The 18678-nt window shown below is 42.8% G+C and overlaps 1 protein-coding gene across 1 annotated transcript in view; it reads right to left on the bottom strand.

Moving 5' to 3' along the window:
* The window catches only part of SGK1 (serum/glucocorticoid regulated kinase 1), a 225147-nt gene extending 217906 nt beyond the window's left edge, over nucleotides 1–7241 (bottom strand). Inside the window, exon 1 of the mRNA XM_077486816.1 lies at nucleotides 6799–7241. Coding sequence (XP_077342942.1) covers nucleotides 6799–6867 — 69 coding nt within the window. The 5' untranslated portion in view covers nucleotides 6868–7241. The remainder of the gene's footprint in view (nucleotides 1–6798) is intronic.
* Nucleotides 7242–18678: the final 11437 nt, after the last annotated feature.

Genomic DNA, 18678 nt, shown 5'->3' with positions numbered 1-18678 from the left:
GATCTTGTCTGCTAGTAATTGTATGTATGGGGCACAGTTACTTTCCTCCCAATAGTTGCCAACTCAGATATTAAGCCAGGTAAACATGTATCGAAATTCCGCTGAACCGGATGCATTTCGATGTGTGTGTAGCACTCTCTGTTTAATGCCCCGTACACATGATCGGATTTTCCAACAACAAAAGCGTGGATTTTTTTCCGAAGGATGTTGGCTCAAACTTGTCTTGCATACACATGGTCACACAAATGTGTAAATTCCAAACGTCAACATGTACGAAGGGACTATAAAAAGGAAGTTCAATAGCCAGTGCACCACTCGTACTTGATTCCGAGCATGCGTGGAATTTTGTGCGTCGGAATTGTGTACACAAGCTCGGAAGTTTTGTTGTCGAAAAATTTGAGAACCTGCTCTCAAACATTTGTGTGTGGAAATTCCGACAGCAAATGTTTGATGGAGCATACACAGGGTCGGACTTTCTGACACCAAGCTCACATTGAACATTTCCCGTCCGAAATTCCAATCGTGTGTATGCAGCACAACAGCAGCAGGTTGATAGACCAGCTTCTGTTGAACGTCCCTGCTGGAGACCACTGGTCGAATGCAAAAGACCTCGGTGGGGTTGATTTCCTAAAACCTGAGAGTGCAAAATCTGGTGCAGCTGTGCATAGAAACCAATTAGCTTCTGTTTTTCTTTTTTTTTGCCAAAGCTTAATTGAACAAACTGAATGTAGAAGTTGATTGGCTACCATGCACAGCTGCATCAGATGTTGCATTCTTAAGTTTTAGTAAATCAACCCCTGTGTGTACCTAGCTCCCCATACCCAGGTGGGAAGAAAGATAACATTGCTCAAGGACCATAACTGAGCACAAGTTCTTGAATAACTTATTTTATTTTCTCCTTCTCAATATGGGTTTCTGGAACTTGCCTGGACTACAATTGTGCATTCCATTTGGAAATAAATATGGATGACCAAGTCTTTATAAATTGCATTTTTAGCTGCCTAAAGACCTGGCTGCTTAGATCTCTTATTATTGGCAGTTTAACCACTTGGGTACCGCGCTATTGCCGAATGACGGCATTAGCGCGGACCTAGATTTCCGGGACTACGTCTATTGACGTCGTCCCGGTTACGAGCGGCCTGCGCGCCCCCTGAGGGGCGCGCGCGGCGCGCTCTGTGATCGGCGAGTCCGTGAGACTCGCCTGATCACCGATCCGTGTAAGGGGTCGATCCCGACCCCTTATCACGTGATCAGCTGTCAGCCAATGACAGCTGATCATGTGATAGAACGGAGCCGGTAATCGGCTATTATTCCTCCTCGCGCTGACAGCGCGAGGAGAAAAAAAAAAAGCCGATCGCCGGCGGCCGTGATCGGGACATCAGTCCCGATCACGGCCAGCAATGAAAGTCACCACATGCCACCTGCCAGTGCCCACCTGCCTCCCGCAGTGCCATCCTGAAGTTTAACAAAGTAAAAGTAAGTGCCCCCCGTCTGTGCCCATAATGCCCACAGTGCCACCCACAGTGCCACCCCACAGTGCCACCCCACAGTGCCACCCACAGTGCCACCCACAGTGCCACCCAATCTGCCTCAAAGGTGCTGCACCCCAGTGCCACCCATCAGTGCCCAGCAGTGCCGCCCATCAGTGCCCAGCAGTGCCACCTATCAGAGCCACCTATCAGTGCCACCTATCAGTGCCCATCAGTCCCATCTATCTGTGGTACCTATCAGTGCCCATCCGTGCCACCCATCCGTGCCACTTATCCGTGCCACCCATCCGTGCCATCTTATCTGTGCCCATCTTTGCCCATCAGTGCCGCCTTATCTGTGCCCATCGGTGCCGCCTTATCTGTGCCTATTAGTGCCGCCTTAACTATGCCTATCAGTGCCCACCAGTGCAGCCTATCAGTGCCCACCAATGCAGCCTATCAGTGCCCACCAATGCAGCCCATCAGTGCCCACCAATGCAGCCTATCAGTGCCGCCTTATCAGCGCACTTCAATGAAGGAGAAAAATGACCCGTTTGCAAAATTTTATAACAAACTATTAAAACATGATTTTTTTTTTTTTTTTTTTTTGCATCTTTTTTTGTTTGTTTAGCAAAAAATAAAACTCCGAGCTGTAACTAAATACCACCAAAAGAAAGCTCTATTTGTGGGAAAAAAATGATAAAAATTTCATTTGGGTACAGTGTTGTATGCCCGCGCAATTGTCATTCAAAGTGCATCAGCGCTGAAAGCTGAAAATTGGTCTGGGACTGAGGGGGGTTTAAGTGCCCAGTAAGCAAGTGGTTAAATATGCTTAGTCGTATAGTAGGAGGATGACACCAAAATAGATTATAATTTTTTTTTATATTTTTTTTCTCAAATGCTGCTATGTTCTTCCCTTTACTATCCTCTCTTATAACCTTGGTGCACCCTGGAAACCATGGAATTCTTTATCTATGAAATTCTAAAGAACTAAGCACAGTCACAATGGCATTTGATTTATGGCACAAGATGGCTGACTACACCAGAATTGTAATAGGTAACATGCTAAAGCACTGTCTAACACATGCTGTTCATCAGCAATACATTATTAGTTTGTAAGTAGTACGATTCCTTTCACAGTTATGTAGAAATCAGGACCTTTATGTTTTCTCATCTTCAACTTAGCCCTATCTGACGCAGTGAAAAGAAAAAGGTTATCTGTCGTAGAGGACTTAAAGTGGAACTTCACCTAAAAAGGAGATTTCCACTTTTCCTCCTCTTCCTACTTTTGGATTTGTTTTTTTTTCTTGGAGTGGGTACCTATTTCTGACAGGTACCCACTCCCACCTCCTCTTGGATTGCCCAGGCGATTTGATCAGAAGTCGACCCTTCCCATTTACCTGTAACCTCCTGGGCCTTTGATGAATCCCAAGAGGTTGCAGGCAAGTGGAAGAGGCCCAACTTCTAATAGAATCACCTGGGCGACCTGAGAGGAAGTGGGAGGGGGTACCTGCGGGTCTATTGAGAAAACACAGCTGTACTCATGGGAAGCCAGCTGTGAAGCACCAGAAGGACACAGCCGACTTCCCACTTCCAAGACGGCAGTGCCAGGGACCTGAAGACTGGCAAAGAACTGGCCCAGGTGACTACAGTGCTGGGTCACTTGACTGGTAAGTGTATGTTTATTAAAAGTCAGCAGCTACAGTATTTGTAGCTGCTGACTTTACATTTTTTTTTTTTTGCCAGGGTGACGTTTTTCTTTACAGTGGCGCTAAAGAATATCTTTATTCTCCAAACAAAATCTATATACATCTACTACTTAATGGCCCTATAGTTGTTTTTTTATGAATTTGTTTCTTTACTGTGTTTTTTTGCCTCCATTTAATGTCCTCAGTAGTCTCTTAAACTTCTCTCTTTCCCTCCTACTTCTGTTTCTTTGGAACAAGCAGTGCACCTTAGTTGCGGTTATTTACACTATAAATCTCATAGTCAATAATCCCTATTCCATTTTAGGAGGCTGAAATTAATAGAATTCTCTCTTTTGCATCAAGAATATATACTTGCATATATTTAAAAAAATATTGACTATATTTATTTATTTTAAACAAAGTTAATGTCACTTTAAAGCCCCTTACACACTATCAGATTTTCTGCAGATTTTTTTCCTTCAGATTTACCAAAACCATATAATATGAGGTCAAACCTTAGGAGTTTCAATTTGTATGCAATCAGGCAGGCCCTTGCACTACATTGTTTTGGTAAATCTGAAGATAAAAATCAGCAGAAAATCTGATAGTGTGTATGGGGCTTAAGGCTTTGAAAAAGGCAACGAATAGCCACATCTTTTTGTGAAAGATCTGTTTCGAGCATCATTAATTTTCCAAGGGCTATCAGCATGCACCTATTGTTAGGGAAGCAATTTCACTTGGGCTACTTTCACACTGAGGAGTTTTTCAGGCAATAAAGGGCTAAAAATAATGGTGGTTTACCGCCAACGCCCCTTTGTGAAAGTGCCCTTATTGCCCACTATGCTGGAGAAAGGCTACCGGGGGGGGGAATTATTCAATCCTCAATGTGAGACTCCTTCACAGAGCCAAATGACAAAGGTATCTTGGGAAACCCAGGAGACTGGCAAGCACAATGACATCATTACACATGATACAACACAAAAATGTCATAATAAGTAGAGACAATTTTTATTGTACTGTTCTTCAAAATTCAGGCTGCACGTAAATATTCTGAAATATGCAAACTGCCATTTCTGATTTCTGCTTTTGAAAATGTTAGTTGCCTGGTTGTCCTGCTGATGCTTTGAGGTTGATTTACTAACAACAAGTAGGCTGTTCACTTTTTAAGGAAATGTTCCAATTGCTTAGTGAAGGTGGTGAAAAAAATTACCCAATCCCACGCAAAAAAATAAACAAATTGCATTTTTGCTTGCACATAATTGGTTGATGGAAGTCAGCAGTTTCTCTTTATTCACTAAGCTAATGGAAAATTCTCTTGCAAAGTAAACATTATCTTGTAAAAACCTATTTGCTTTCAATGCTGTCTGTCACTAATCCAGGACAGGTATAGAGATTAGAAATTCCAACACTTTTTCTGACTCTCTATTTGAGCATGCCTCTTCAAGGTATAAAACTAAGCAAGCATTTTCAAAAGGAGGCTAACAATGGAAATCCCTGTACATTCCTCATGACAGGTATACATTATGTTTTAGTGAACATGTAAATCTGTGTATAAATTAAAATAGTAGTGTCTGGCACAGCCTGAGCATCACATACAAAAAAACCTACAATACCTGATGTCAGAGTGAATTTTTCTGCCATCGTACATAACAATAGAACAACAAACAGACTTGTACTGTATTTCCAGGTTAATAGTGTTAGTTAGCTCTTTATGAAATATGACCTGATGTGTCTTTCAGATGCATTGATGCACCATACACCTTTATGTGTACCAACTATATATAAATGTTTCCATATATTCTGGATTATCTATAGTATGTACATTATTTTAAATATAATTATGAGTATTGTACTTAAAATGACCTGTATGTTCCATTGTGTGGACTGTAAATGATATATCTACATGTATGGTCCATTGTATGAACTGTAAATGATATATTTACGTGTATGGTCCATTGTATGGACTGTAAATGATATATCTACGTGTATGGTCCATTGTATGGACTGTAAATTATATATATACATGCATGGTCCATTGTATGGACTGTAAATAATATATCTACGTGTATGGTCCATGATGCATCTATGTGTATGGTCCATTGTATGGATAGTAAATGATATATCTATGTGTATGGTCCGTTGTATGAACTGTAAATGATATATCTATGTGTATGGTCCATTGTATGGACTGTAAATGATATATCTACATGCATGGTCCATTGTATGAACTGTAAATTATATATCTACATGTATGGTCTATTGTATGAACTGTATGGTCCATGATACATCTATGTGTATGGTCCATTGTATGGATAGAAAATGATATATCTATGTGTATGGTCCATTGTATGAACTGTATGGTCCATGATACATCTACGTGTATGGTCCATTGTATGAACTGTATGGTCCATGATACATCTACGTGTATGGTCCATTGTATGAACTGTATGGTCCATGATACATCTACGTGTATGGTCCATTGTATGGACTGTAAATGATATATCTACATGTATGGTTCATTGTATGAACTGTAAATGATATATCTACATGTATGGGCCATTGTATGGACTGTAAAGGATATATCTACGTGTATGGTCCATTGTATGAACTGTATAGTCCATGATACATCTACGTGTATGAACTGTAAATGATATATCTATGTGTATGGTCCATTGTATGGACTGTAAATTATATATCTACGTGTATGGTCCATTGTATGGACTGTAAATGACATATCTACGTTTATGGTCCATTGTATGAACCATATGGCCCATGATACATCTACGTGGTCCATTGACATTCACAGAAGACCTATCAGTCACAATTTAAATAATGCTAGCAACAAGTACCTTAATGTCTACATATATTTGGTCATAATCTAACACTCAGGACAATCCTAATTTGAAATGCTCATTTAATAAGGGGTTTATTAAAAATGTACAATTTAAGAATAATTTGTCATCCGTCAATGCAGGATGCTAAATGAGAAATCCTACACTGATTCCCCAAGGTTTTCCTTTAAACTTAAATCATCTTTGCCCGGACTGTACATGACCCACTTTTTTTTAGCCTGTATGCATATTATAGTACATTTGAGATAACGGACACTTGAATTGTGTATTTCCATGAATATTATTAATCTAGGGCGGAGTGGTTCTCTGTATTTTGTAATCCTCTGTGCTATATAGATGACGAAATAATGCAAACTGTTTCATTAAAAAACATTTGGTCAGATGATGAACAAACACTATGCAATGCATTGATATAACCCGAGAGTACTTTTTTGTATTGATGAATGACCTATTATAGCATAACCGAACGGTATGACTATAGAACTGTTGCAAAATACAGAGGAGACAATGAGGAATAGCTTGAGTGTCTCTACTGATGAGAGCAGACTTGGCCTACGTTGCACCTAGTTCCATATTCCAATGCATATGATCTCATGCAGTTCCAGCACTAGATTGATTTTATCAATGGAAGCGTTCTGCAGATGCTAGTAGCACAATCCCTGCGCAGTCAGCTCCTTATGCATATTCCCTGCTTCACTGGTTATCTTTTTTTTTTTTTTGCATGCATCTATTTATCCATTGCCTAGGCAGAGCATAATTGTTATTTCCTTATTGAGCATGCAGTCTTACCCTTTTTTTAAAGAATTGAAAGGCAGAACACTTCTTGACTGGGAATCCATTCATGTCTTTGTTGACCATTTTCTTCAATTGGAAGCACCCAGTAAAAAAAAAAGATCCACAGACAGGCACTTGCTTAGTCACCGCATCCGTTTTTCCCCCCTTTTGAACCCAATGTGAACACAATGTACACTAGACGGGAGGGAAGATCAGTAAATGACAGGCTCAAACAGCCACGAGTTCCTGAATCTTTTATCCTGATCCATTCATTCTGCACCAATTACTGCAGCAGCCTGCAGTGAGAAGTCAAGACTTTTAATCATTCATTAAAAGCAGAGACATGCTAAATGCTGGATGGCAGCAACTTGCTGAACGACCCATATGCAGAATGAGGAAAAATTGAGCCATCCTGGTCCTTCATCAAGTGTTCATGGCTTAGCGAAAGACACAGCTCCCTCCCAGAGCCTGTATTTTGCTGTTTCTCAGGTGACGTGATGCTCTGCTGTTAGAGAGATGAGAGCTCTGATTCTTCAGTCTGCTTTTTTTTGATTGGGTACCATCCATTGGGAATAGTGCTGGCATAGCGAGAGCGAGCGATGGAAAGAACACTTAACTAATAAGGTTACTAGCTCTCTACTGTAGGCAAAGGGCTCCTAACATACAGTAACTGAGAGACGCAGCAGACCCAGGGGAGGACTACATATGTGACAATTGTTATGCCATGCAAGAAGACGCTAGTTATCAGTCAGTGTTGCACATCACATGCTCTTCTGTTTGGATTCTTTTATCATGCATTGCTCAATTAAAAAATAAAAAGCTAGGTGCATGTATTTTACAGAAATACATTGCATTTGCCAATTCAGCATCATTAAAAGGAATGATTTATATTTTGTATGTATTTTTAAATGTATTTGTTGTGTTGAAGAATGATTCTTTTTTAATTTTTTATTTATATTTTGTCAAATAAATATGAAATATTGAACAACATATACACTATATTACCAAAAGTATTGGGATGCCTGCCTTTACACGCACATGAACTTTAATGGCATCCCAGTCTTAGGCTAGATTCACACCTATGCATTTTTAGTGCTTTTTGCATTTTGCAGATTTGCACTACAGAACGTGTTTCATAGGAAACCATGGTAAATGGACTGCAGTGCAAATCTGCAAAATGCACTAAAAATGCATAGGTGTGAATCCAGCCTTAGTCCATAGGGTTCAATATTGAGTTGGCCCATCCTTTGCAGCTATAACAGCTTCAATTAATCTGGCAAGACTGTCCACAAGGTTTAGGAGTGTGTCTATGGGAATATTTGAGCATTCTTCCAGAAGCTCATTTGTGAGGTCGGGCACTGATGTGGATGAGAAGGCCTGTCTCACAGTCTCCGTTTTAAGTCTCCGTTGAAGTCAGGTCAGTCAAGATCCTCCACCACAAACTCACTCATCCATGTCTTTATGGACTTTGCTTTGTGCACTGGTGCACAGTCATGTTGGAACAGGAAGGTGCCATCCCCAAACTGTTCCCACAAAGCTGGGAGCATAAAATTGTCCAAAATGTCCTGGTATGCTGACACTTTAATGCCCCGTACATACGATCGGATTTTCCAACAAAAAACACAAGCTTGTTGTCGGAAAGTCCGACCGTGTGTATGCTCCATCGAACATTTGTTGTTGGACTTTCTGCCAACAAATGTTGGCTAGCAGGTTCTCAAATTTCCCGCCAACAAATGTTTGTTGGCAGACTTTCTGATCGCATGTACACAAGTCCGTCGGACAAAAGTCCACGCATGCTCGGAATCAAGTACGAGCCGGAGATATGACTAGCGTTCGTAATGGAGATACCATGTATGTCTTGTACGTCACCACGTTCCCATGTTCATAATTGTTGGCCAACATTTGTGTGACCGTGTGTATGCAAGACACTTTGGAGCCAACAATCTGCAAACAAAAATCCCCAATTTTGTTGTTGGAAAGTCCAATCGTGTGTATGGGGCATTAGGGTTCCCTTTATGCTGCGTACACATGACCGGACTTTCCAGCAGACTAGGTCTGACGGAATCAGTCTTTCAGACATTCCGATCCAATATTTTTTCATTTAAAAAATCTGACGGACCTAGAAATAGAACCTGTTTCAAATCTGTCCAATGGACTTAATTCCTATCGGGAAAACCGTTCATCTGTGTGCTGGTCAGACAGACCAAATATGATGCAAGGGAAGCTATTGGCTACTGGCTATTGAACTTCCTTTTTTAGTCCCATCTTACATCATCACATTTAAAACGAATGGACTTTCGAACGGACTTAGCCCGTTCGTGTGTGGGCAAGTCCGTTAATTCGGAACTCCGCCGAAAGTCCGTTGAGAAGACCGTCGGACCTAGTCTGGCGGAAAGTCCGGTCGTGTGTACATGGCAATACTGGAACTAAGGGACCAAGCCCAACCTCTACCTCTTAAAAACAACCCCATACCCCACAGTAAAGAAACGCGTAGAGAAAAGTAGCACAGATTACCCATGTTGATGGAAGTTTTCCAGCCCTGATTGTTTCAATATTGTATATGTATGCTCTTTCACTGTTGGTAAATATACATGAAAGCATGTTTTTAATTGTATGCAACATATTTGTTTTGGAATAATACATTTTCTTAATTTATACCTTTGGGGTATGACTCGTTAAAGTCCCGTCAGTAATTAAATTTTGAGTGTGCATAATCCCACACCATAATCCCCCCTCCACCAATTGATTTGGACCAGTGCACAAAGCAAGGCCCATAAAGACATGGATGAGCGAAATTGGGTTGGATGAATTTGACTGGCTGATGTCATGGCTGCATTTGTTTTACCTTTTTAGGCTTTCTTTCTTTTATTTTCACATAGTAATCCTGGCTATAAGTCTACGGTTTTTCTACAGAAAATGCTATCTTGCAGACATAGCATTTAGAAGGTTGAGACAAACTGTTAAACACTGGCAGGGGTGCTTACAATGATTGGCGTTTTTTGTAAAACTTTTATTCCAAAAGGAAAAAAAAAACTGTTGCTGTATTTGCTTATAATGTGTGAGCTAGAGTTTGGCTTACATTTGTTAGTGTATGTAAATCTGCGTAAACTCTCCTCCACCCAGATATGTGCTCCCTGTGCTCCTTTATCCAGAGTAGGGGCCCTCTAAAGACGGCCATAAATGGATCAAATGTCAGCTTGTTCAGCAGGGACCGCCCGATATTTGATCCATCTATGGGCAGGCTGCTTGTGCTGAAGTCGATCAACTTCAGGACAACAAGCCTGTCTGGTTTTTGCATGTGATTACTGCCAGCGGCTATTGCTATTGCCGCTAGCAGTGATCATTGTGTTCTGCTGGTAGGGAAGGCTCTCCACAGGCACTGAATGTGTTGATGGGGGAATCAAGCGATTTTCTTTCCTGCAACCCATGGATGACAGAAAATGATATCTTGCTTGTTTAATACAGGAAGTGTATTACTGCATAACTTTTACTCCAAACATTTTGAGATGGGAATGAGGGACACCTATCAGCAAAAGTATGCAGGTATAGGACACACCCCTTGCCACACCCCCTTAAAGGAGAATTGTACAAAAAAAATAAGATTGGTTAAACCCACAAGTGCTTTTTTTACCACTAATATTCCTTTATTTTGGCTTTTGGAATTTAGAAATGCAGCAATTTAGAAATCAGATCAAAGGTTTAGTGCTGGAAAACACTTTTTGAAAGATAAAAAGTCAATTTTATATACATCTATATCAGGGATATGCAATTAGCGGACCTCCAGCTGTTGCAAAACTACAAGTCCCATCATGCCTCTGCCTCTGGGTGTCATGCTTGTGGTTGTCAGAGTCTTCCTATGCATCATGGGACTTGTAGTTCTGCAACAGCTGGAGGTCCGCTAATTGCATTTCCCTGATCTATATAGATCAGACCAAAATGAGGGACAAATGAGTAGGAATGAGGGTAAGAGTGACATTGCTCCAAATCAGAGACAGTCCCTCCAAATTAGGGACAGTTGGGAGCTATGTTACTGGCCAGATCACTTGGTGAATACAGAGGTCTAAAAAACAAATACAGCCATCAAATCTAATGTTTTGTAAGCTGCAATGTTTTACATTTTTGGTTTTAATACCGCTTTAAATATAAGCACTGCCATACTGTATGAAAGATACACAATATACTAAGATATGTAATTTGTGCTCTGACAAGTAACTCAGTGCTCAAAACCTAGAGGAATAACGCAATGTTTTGGCTGAATGAAGTAAAACAATCAAAAGGAGCACGGTCAGTTTACAAATGTTCTCAGACATAATGACCAAGCCATTACATACAGTACAATAACAAAATTACAGTGGACCTTTCTGTAACTTTACAAGTATTTGCCTCGACTTAGATGACGCCATCAGTCCGTTGTTTGGAGGAGGAAGAATTTATTCAGTCTTCTGGTCCCTGGTGATCAAACAGCAATATTTTTATCTTTGCAGCAAGTCACAAGAGCAGAGACTGCAGCAGGAGACCGATCTGTGTCAGACATATGTCAGATGTGATGTTTAGCACACGTGTGCTAAATATGAAAAATACACTGTATCTGATGCTAGGTCCATTTTAACAAAAGATCATATAGATGGCCCAATTAGAAAAAAAAACTGCTGTTTAACCTTCTGGACTCAAACAAATGATAACACTCATGCTCCATCAATATGTTGCTACTGCTGTGCTCTACATCAGTGCTCTCCAAACTGCAGCCTAGGGGCTGGATTGCTGTCATTTGCTTGTCTTTATCGAGCCCTTGGGTCACTATTGTTCATGGGGTACCAGGCATGTACTGCCCATTGGGACTACAGGGAGTTTCCCGGTAGGCCGATGGCTCAGTGGGCCGGTTTCAGTGATAGAGTAATGGTTGCACGGCTCGCCCTCAACTTTACGCAGTGATGTGAGAAAGATGAAAAAAATACAGAGGAGAATAAGTGAAATAATAAAAGAGGTTAGTGAGGACTCCTTATGTTATGCTACTTATGTTTTTTTTTTGCACAATTGCGTATAGTTTTATATACTGTTTTTGTGCTTGTTTACAAAATTAAAGTGGGCTGGTCTGGATGAAGTCCAGGGCCAAATTTTTGTCTCAGTCCAGCCCTGTGGGGTACTATTCCTCCCACTGACACCAATGATGGGACACTATTCCACTTTGAAGACCGAGACACCAGAGCGCAGGAGAAGTTGTCTTTTTCTGGGACACTATTCCTCCCACTAAAACCAAACATGGGACACTATTTCTTTCACTGACACCCATCATGGGGTACTATTCCTCCCACTGACACCAATGATGGGGTACTCTTCCTTCCACTAACACCAATCATGGGACTCTATTCCTCCCACTGATACCAATGACGGACACTATTCCTCCCACTGACACCAATGATGGGACACTATTCCTCCCACTGATACCAATGATGGGACACTATCCCTCCCACTGACACCACTCACAGGGTACTATTCCTCCCATTGACACCAATGATGGGACACTATTCCTCCCACTGACACCAATAATGGGACACTATTGATCTCTTATTGAAAATAATCAAGAAACCCATTTTATACAACAGTAAAAAACAAAACCATAGAACAAAACTTCAACAGAAATCAAAGGAATACACATCCGTGTTCAGAATATATACATAGTCCACTACCAAAACATTTTTAGAAAGCTATTTACATAAAGCAGCAGAGAGGGCCTAAGAGGCACAACCCATCACCTATGTACGCAGCCATTTATCAAAATTTAATCAAAAAAATTATAATCCAGGGTGATAAGCGACAGACAGCCACATCCGGGAAATAGGCTCCTGGCAGTCAGGGAGGCTTGAAACCCCTCCACGCCTTAAACCAAGCCCCCTGACTCCGCTTGTCTCTCTCAAGCACTCAAATCTTCCTCACCTCATGCAAAATGTCAAACACCACCACCTCAACAGGAAGGACTTCATGCCGAGTGCAGACCTGACACCGTGCATTCCAGGTGAAATAACGGACTACTCGGCTGACTAAAAAAGTGTATCCAAACAAAAAACTCCACCAGGAGCACAGAGGGCCCGCCCCACCTGTTTGTACACCTATATGTTAAAAGGGCAATGATGCAGAAAATGGTCCATAGTCTCCTCCTCACCTGCACACTCCTACTGAGGGCAGCTACGATCCATATCACTGCGGACTTTCAAATTCCCCCAAACATTGAGCCTCCCATGGAAGCACAACCAAGCCAGATCCCTAAATTTAAGGGGGTCTCTATCCAAATGAATCAGTCTTAACCATGCCCTCAAAACTGGGCCTGGGCAATCCCTTAAGGCCAGTGGGTCATGAAAGATTTCGCTCAAGACTCAACTCCCAACAACTTTCCTCAGAACCGATCTGAGATCTTCAGCCGACAATCGCTACTGCCGTAGTAAGTTCAGCCATGAAGCGGCAAAGGCTGGTAGCTGACCACGTGACCCCTGAGATTCTTCACTTGGCCACCTTCCTACCATAGTCATAGAAAAGGCCTAAACCAAGATCTAAATATGCCTACCCATCCAGGAGGTTCCACTGCAGGCATATTACCAATGTTAAACTTGAGAAAAAGCACAGAAAAGAAAAGAACTGAGTTGACCATACCTAAGCCACCCTCCCTCCTGGATCGATAGGTGACATTCCTCTTGATGGGGTTCCGTATGTTCCCCCACAGCATCTGAAAGAACACACTTCTTACCCTAGCATAGAGAGACACTGGCAAGATGCAGACAAAGCTGACATACAAGAAGATCAAAATCAGGTAAGTCTTAATCAGATCAACCCTTTCCCTCAGAGATAACTTCCATCTCTTCCAGCTGACCACCGTAGTATTGGCAATTTCCAGTCTGCCTTCCCAGTTTTTGAGGCTATAATCAGCAGGTCCAAATTCAATGCCTAGTATCTTAATTTTTTCCTGGGGCACTGGAAAGGTGTCCGGGTGATCAAACCCCTCACCTTCCTTTCCCATCCAGAAAACTTCACTTTTTTCCTGATTGATCTTGGAGCCTAATGCTTCAGAGTAATGTGATGTCAGAGATACTACCTCCTCCGCTTCATCAGTCCCAGTGACAATCATCGACACATCATACGCATAGGCAACAAACCTCAATGGCGGCTCACCCGGGAGCCCCACTGGTACCCCACACAACATGCTGCTCTCTAGCCTCTTGATGAAGGGGTCAATTGCAAACACATAGAGCAGGGGACTTCGGGGACAACCCTGATGCACTCCAGAGCCAACGTCAAAGGACTGCCCAACCCAACCATTAACAAGAGCAAAGTTTTTTGCCCCCTTATACAAGACTTTAAACCAATCGACAAAACCACCCGGCAGACCAAACTTACTAAGGAGCAACCAGAGGTACTCATGGGTAACATGATCAAAAGCCTTGTCAGCAAACACTTTCCCTAGCCTGCAGCCCTGCACCACTCCAAGGCCTCCCGGACAGCTAAAACTGCTGTGAAGGTGCTCCTACCCTGGTCCGAACAGTGCTGATGATGAGAAAGCAAAGACTCTGCTACTGACGATAGGTGCCAAAAAAATGTATTTGCCAGCACCTTTCTATTAACATTGAGAAGGCTGGTGGGGCACCAATTCTTAATTATCGAAGGATCTTTACCTTTTGAAAGAAGAATCACAGCCGAGTGCTTCATGGAAGGGGAAAGCACCCCCTCAGCAAGGCAACTGTTAAAAACTTCTACCAAATATGGGGCCAGAATAGACTTAAAGGCTTTGTAAAACTCAGCCGTCAAGCCACCCGGTCCACTTTTTGATGGCAAGCTGTTCAATTGCCCTCATCACCTCTTCAACTGTGATCTCCTCTGTCAAATTCATCAGTGGAACATCTTCATCATTTAGACGTGGAGTAGAGTCCAAAAAGCTTTCCATCCTGTCACAGTCAAGCTCTTTGCTCCCAAGAAGGTCAGCATAAAAGGACCTCACAACCTCCAGGATCCCTGACCTGGACTTTGTCAAGGAATCTGTACTATCCTTAAGGCCAATGACTGTTTTAACAGCTACACCTTGTTTGCAGTTCTGATAAGAGTCAAGCGAGTGGTAATTCCCATTGTCCCTCTCCAGAACCAAAGAGGCATGCCAGTCATATTGGTACTTTGGAGAATGCCCCAGGATCTGCTCCTCTCAAGACAAGAATATCCAGCTTCCTCCGTAAACGTTGGTAGGTCATGTATTTATTAAACTGTTTTCTATTGGCTAGACCCCTGAAGAATCCAGTGATCCTCTTTTTGGACAACTCCCACTACTCAGCCTTGCGAGAATGGTCACCTGTGCCTGAAAGTATTCCTCAAAGGATTGTCTAACATGTTCTTCCTTGAGAAGTGTCAAATTCAATCTCCAGATGCTCCTGCCCCTCTGAGGGGCATCTGAAGCATTCAGGACCACAGAAGCATACAGTGATCAGAGAACTCTACTGCCTGCACCCCTGGGGGCGAGAAAGCAGAGGTATTCTTAAAAAAAAATCTATCCTACTCTGACTACTACCTCGATGAAAGGTGAACCCGGTGTCATGTGGGAGGTGCTTAATGTGCACATCCACAAGACCAGCATACCTGACCATACTATTTTAAAAAACGCTATCATAGCCCAGCCTGTCCTTGAAGTCATTCCTGTCCTTGGGCCTAGTTACTGTATTAAAGTCACCTCCAAAGACCACTTGTCAGTATGTAAATGGCTTGATCCTTGTAAAAAGGCATTTCCTGTTCTACTTTGTGTGCTGCTCATAAACATTAATTAGACGCAGGTCCTGCCCTCCCACTAGGACGTCTGAGACCATACATCTCACAATCTCCACCTCAATAACCTGCCGGACAGTTACCATGCCAGTTATAAACAACGCTGCCACACCGCCGTAAGGCTCGGCCGCAAGAGTCCAGTAAGGTTGACCATACCTCCACTCTCTCTTAGCCATATGAATATCTGCCAAGGAGGTGAGCCTAGTCTCTTGCAAAAATAAAATGTCAGCATCTAATTGGCTGAACAAAAAGAAGGCCATAGAACGAGCTCTTACTGACTTAATGCTGGTGATATTTATTGTCACCACTTTTAACGGAGGGGGAACCGCCATTTGGGTTATTTGGTGGATTGCTTCTTAGCTCCCCTCTGCTGCTCATCACCAGAAGCCCCTCTCTTTCTTAAGGCCGCCTTCAACTCAATTTCTGAATCAGAACTTTTCTCAGAAGAAGCTCCAAATGAGGCAATATCTAAATTAGAAGACCCCGTTCTGTCCTCACCGCCTGCCTCTTCCACCGCCCAACCTTCCTTCTCTCCTCCAGGTACTGCAGGTCATCTTCAGAGATGCTCTTATCTCTTGCTTTTTTCTTTGAAGTCTTCACAGAAGTATTTTTTTATAGAGGAAGAAGACGCACCCTTTTTAGTACTCTCTACCAGTCCTGGTGGGGGGCCTCCTTTAAGTTAGACTTAGGAGGGGAAGACACGGACAATCACGCTAGGTCTTATTTTCAGGGAAACAGGGTAATAGTATACTCTCGGCTCCCAGTTACATGTATTAGGGCATACAGGTCGTTTGCCCCAAAACCCATCCCCAAAATCATATCCAACTCTGCACGTCATGCTGGAAGTATTGCACCACCTTCCCATTTAAGAATGACTACATTTCATCTCAGACCCCCAGCAGAAGCCAGAGACCTAAGACCAGATCCTGGGATGCACAAAGAGGAAGCTTGTTGGGGGAAAACCTGCTTGGAAGTGGAGTTACCAGGAGCACAGCGTACCACCTCAGCAAATGTAGGCTTATCAGGGCCAAGGCCCCACACTGATGCCACCGTAGTCTGTATATTATTATTAGTTCCTTGGACTGAGCTGGGACGATTGTCCATCACACTTGTGCTGGGACGATTGCTATCAGTCACACACACATTCAATTTCCCATCAGGAATAGTCACATTTTCTGCTGCAATACCAGCTGTCTCCTGAAGTTGTGCTGTAGAGTCTTCAGCATCTGTGGGGCAAACAGCTTTGGACTCAGCTAAAGGAGGGTTAACAGGCTGGGCTGACACTTGTAGTTCCTTTGCAGGAATGTCATTTTTTAAATGCAACTTTTGCTGCACTGCAGCATCAGAAGGTAAAGCATTGCTACACATGGGATTAGCGACTTGATTATCACTGGGCACACTTTCAGCATTACTCGTGGTGCTAGATGGCACAAAAACAGTTGTTTCCCCTCTTTGGGGCTTGACATTATCAGGCACATCATCAGTTATATTCTCATCACCAAATGCCAGCTGATCCTCCATAGGAGACGCCATTGCCTGGATGGTCCTCAGCATGCCTCTTGATTCCTGGGAAGGCATGGGGCTGCTTACCTCTCCCTGAGGGGGCAGGGGGTTAGAACTGGGGGTCTCCTCCTCCACCTCCACCTTTGCCATACTTGTAAACCTTTGATCATTGCTGAACTTCTCCTTGAAAGGCCCATATGTTCCTTCCATCATGGACACAATGGTCTCCTGGTGTTCCAACCGGACCTTAGCCAGTTGGATTTCTGAATCCATTGATCCGTGGTTCAAGCCTTCACGCTGCCTTTGCAAACGCTGTAGAGCTTGTCTCTCTCCCTATTCAGGGCTTTAAACGCGGCCACCACTCACTCCCAAATGGCCTCCTAGCCTTCATCCTCACCAGGGGCAGAGAGATCACCAGCCATGGCTTATACAGGGGCATGCAAGTCACCTGACGGCCCAGGAGATGGCTGTGAGCTTCCAGAAGGAGAGGCTCGCTGGCCTCCATGGTTTCCCAAAAAAGGGGCCAGGAGGGCTGGGAGAGATTTCACCAACACACTCCCCTCTCACACAGATCACATGGAGAAGCTTCAGAATCACAGCAGGAGAAACACCTTCCTCCTGACACACCTGTGCTCCAATGATGGGTGAGACACTATTTCTCCCACTGACATCAATGATGGGACACTATTTCTCCCACTGACACCATTAATGGAGCACTATTCCTCCCACTGACAGCAATCATGGGGTACTATTCCTCCCACTGACACCAATGATGGGGCACTATTCCTTTCACTGTTACAGATGCCAGGACATTTTCTACTCTTACTGCCCACAATCTGGCCCCTCTAATGTCTGCAGGTTAATAAACCGACCTTTTGTTTAGAACGTTTGAAGACCCCTCCTCTACATAATAATGTGCGCTCTACACAATTAAACATCATTGTTGTTCCATCAGCACCATGATCAGAAATTCAAGTAAGAGCACTGCCAACATTCAGAGGCTTCCAGTGGCCCGTGGGAGCTTCTGGAACCATGCAGGGCTGACCATTGGATATCATTTTATTTATAGAAAAAGTCAAAGAGACTGAAAGATAGAAGTGAATTTTATTGTGAGCCTTGGTAATTTCGTTTGTGCGGCAAGCTGTGCCGTAGGAACCAAATCATACTTTCCTGCTCTTACTCCCTGTGGGAATCACCACTAACTTTTTCAATCAGGGAAAACACAGAAGGAATCAATAGCTGAAAATGATTTGCAAAGGACAGTTTCACCGCTCCAAAACTGTAATAGCTAGGAAATGTAATGCATACTAAAACTTGAAGCTGAAACTTGGGCTAAACAAATAATCTTCAAATACCACAGACATATATTTTCTAGTCTTGAATCTTGGAGTTTCTTTGTGTTTTCCTTTCCAAATTTATGCAGCATAAAACATATCTACTCTGTGAATGAGTTTCCTGAAATAAAGACCACTAATCTCTCTTCTTGAACAGTGACTGGTCTTGTATCCGCCCCTCTGTACGTCTCTGCAGGCAGCCTGTAGTGGAAGGATTTACTAGGCCCCTCCCACAGCTCTGCTCAATGCAAAAGCTATGTGAAGC

This window comes from Lithobates pipiens, unplaced genomic scaffold, assembly GCF_037356315.1.
Source record: "Lithobates pipiens isolate NorthernLeopardFrog02 unplaced genomic scaffold, aLitPip1_a1.2 Scaffold_18, whole genome shotgun sequence".
NCBI lineage: Eukaryota > Metazoa > Chordata > Amphibia > Anura > Ranidae > Lithobates > Lithobates pipiens.
This window is presented reverse-complemented; position numbering and strand designations above follow the sequence as displayed.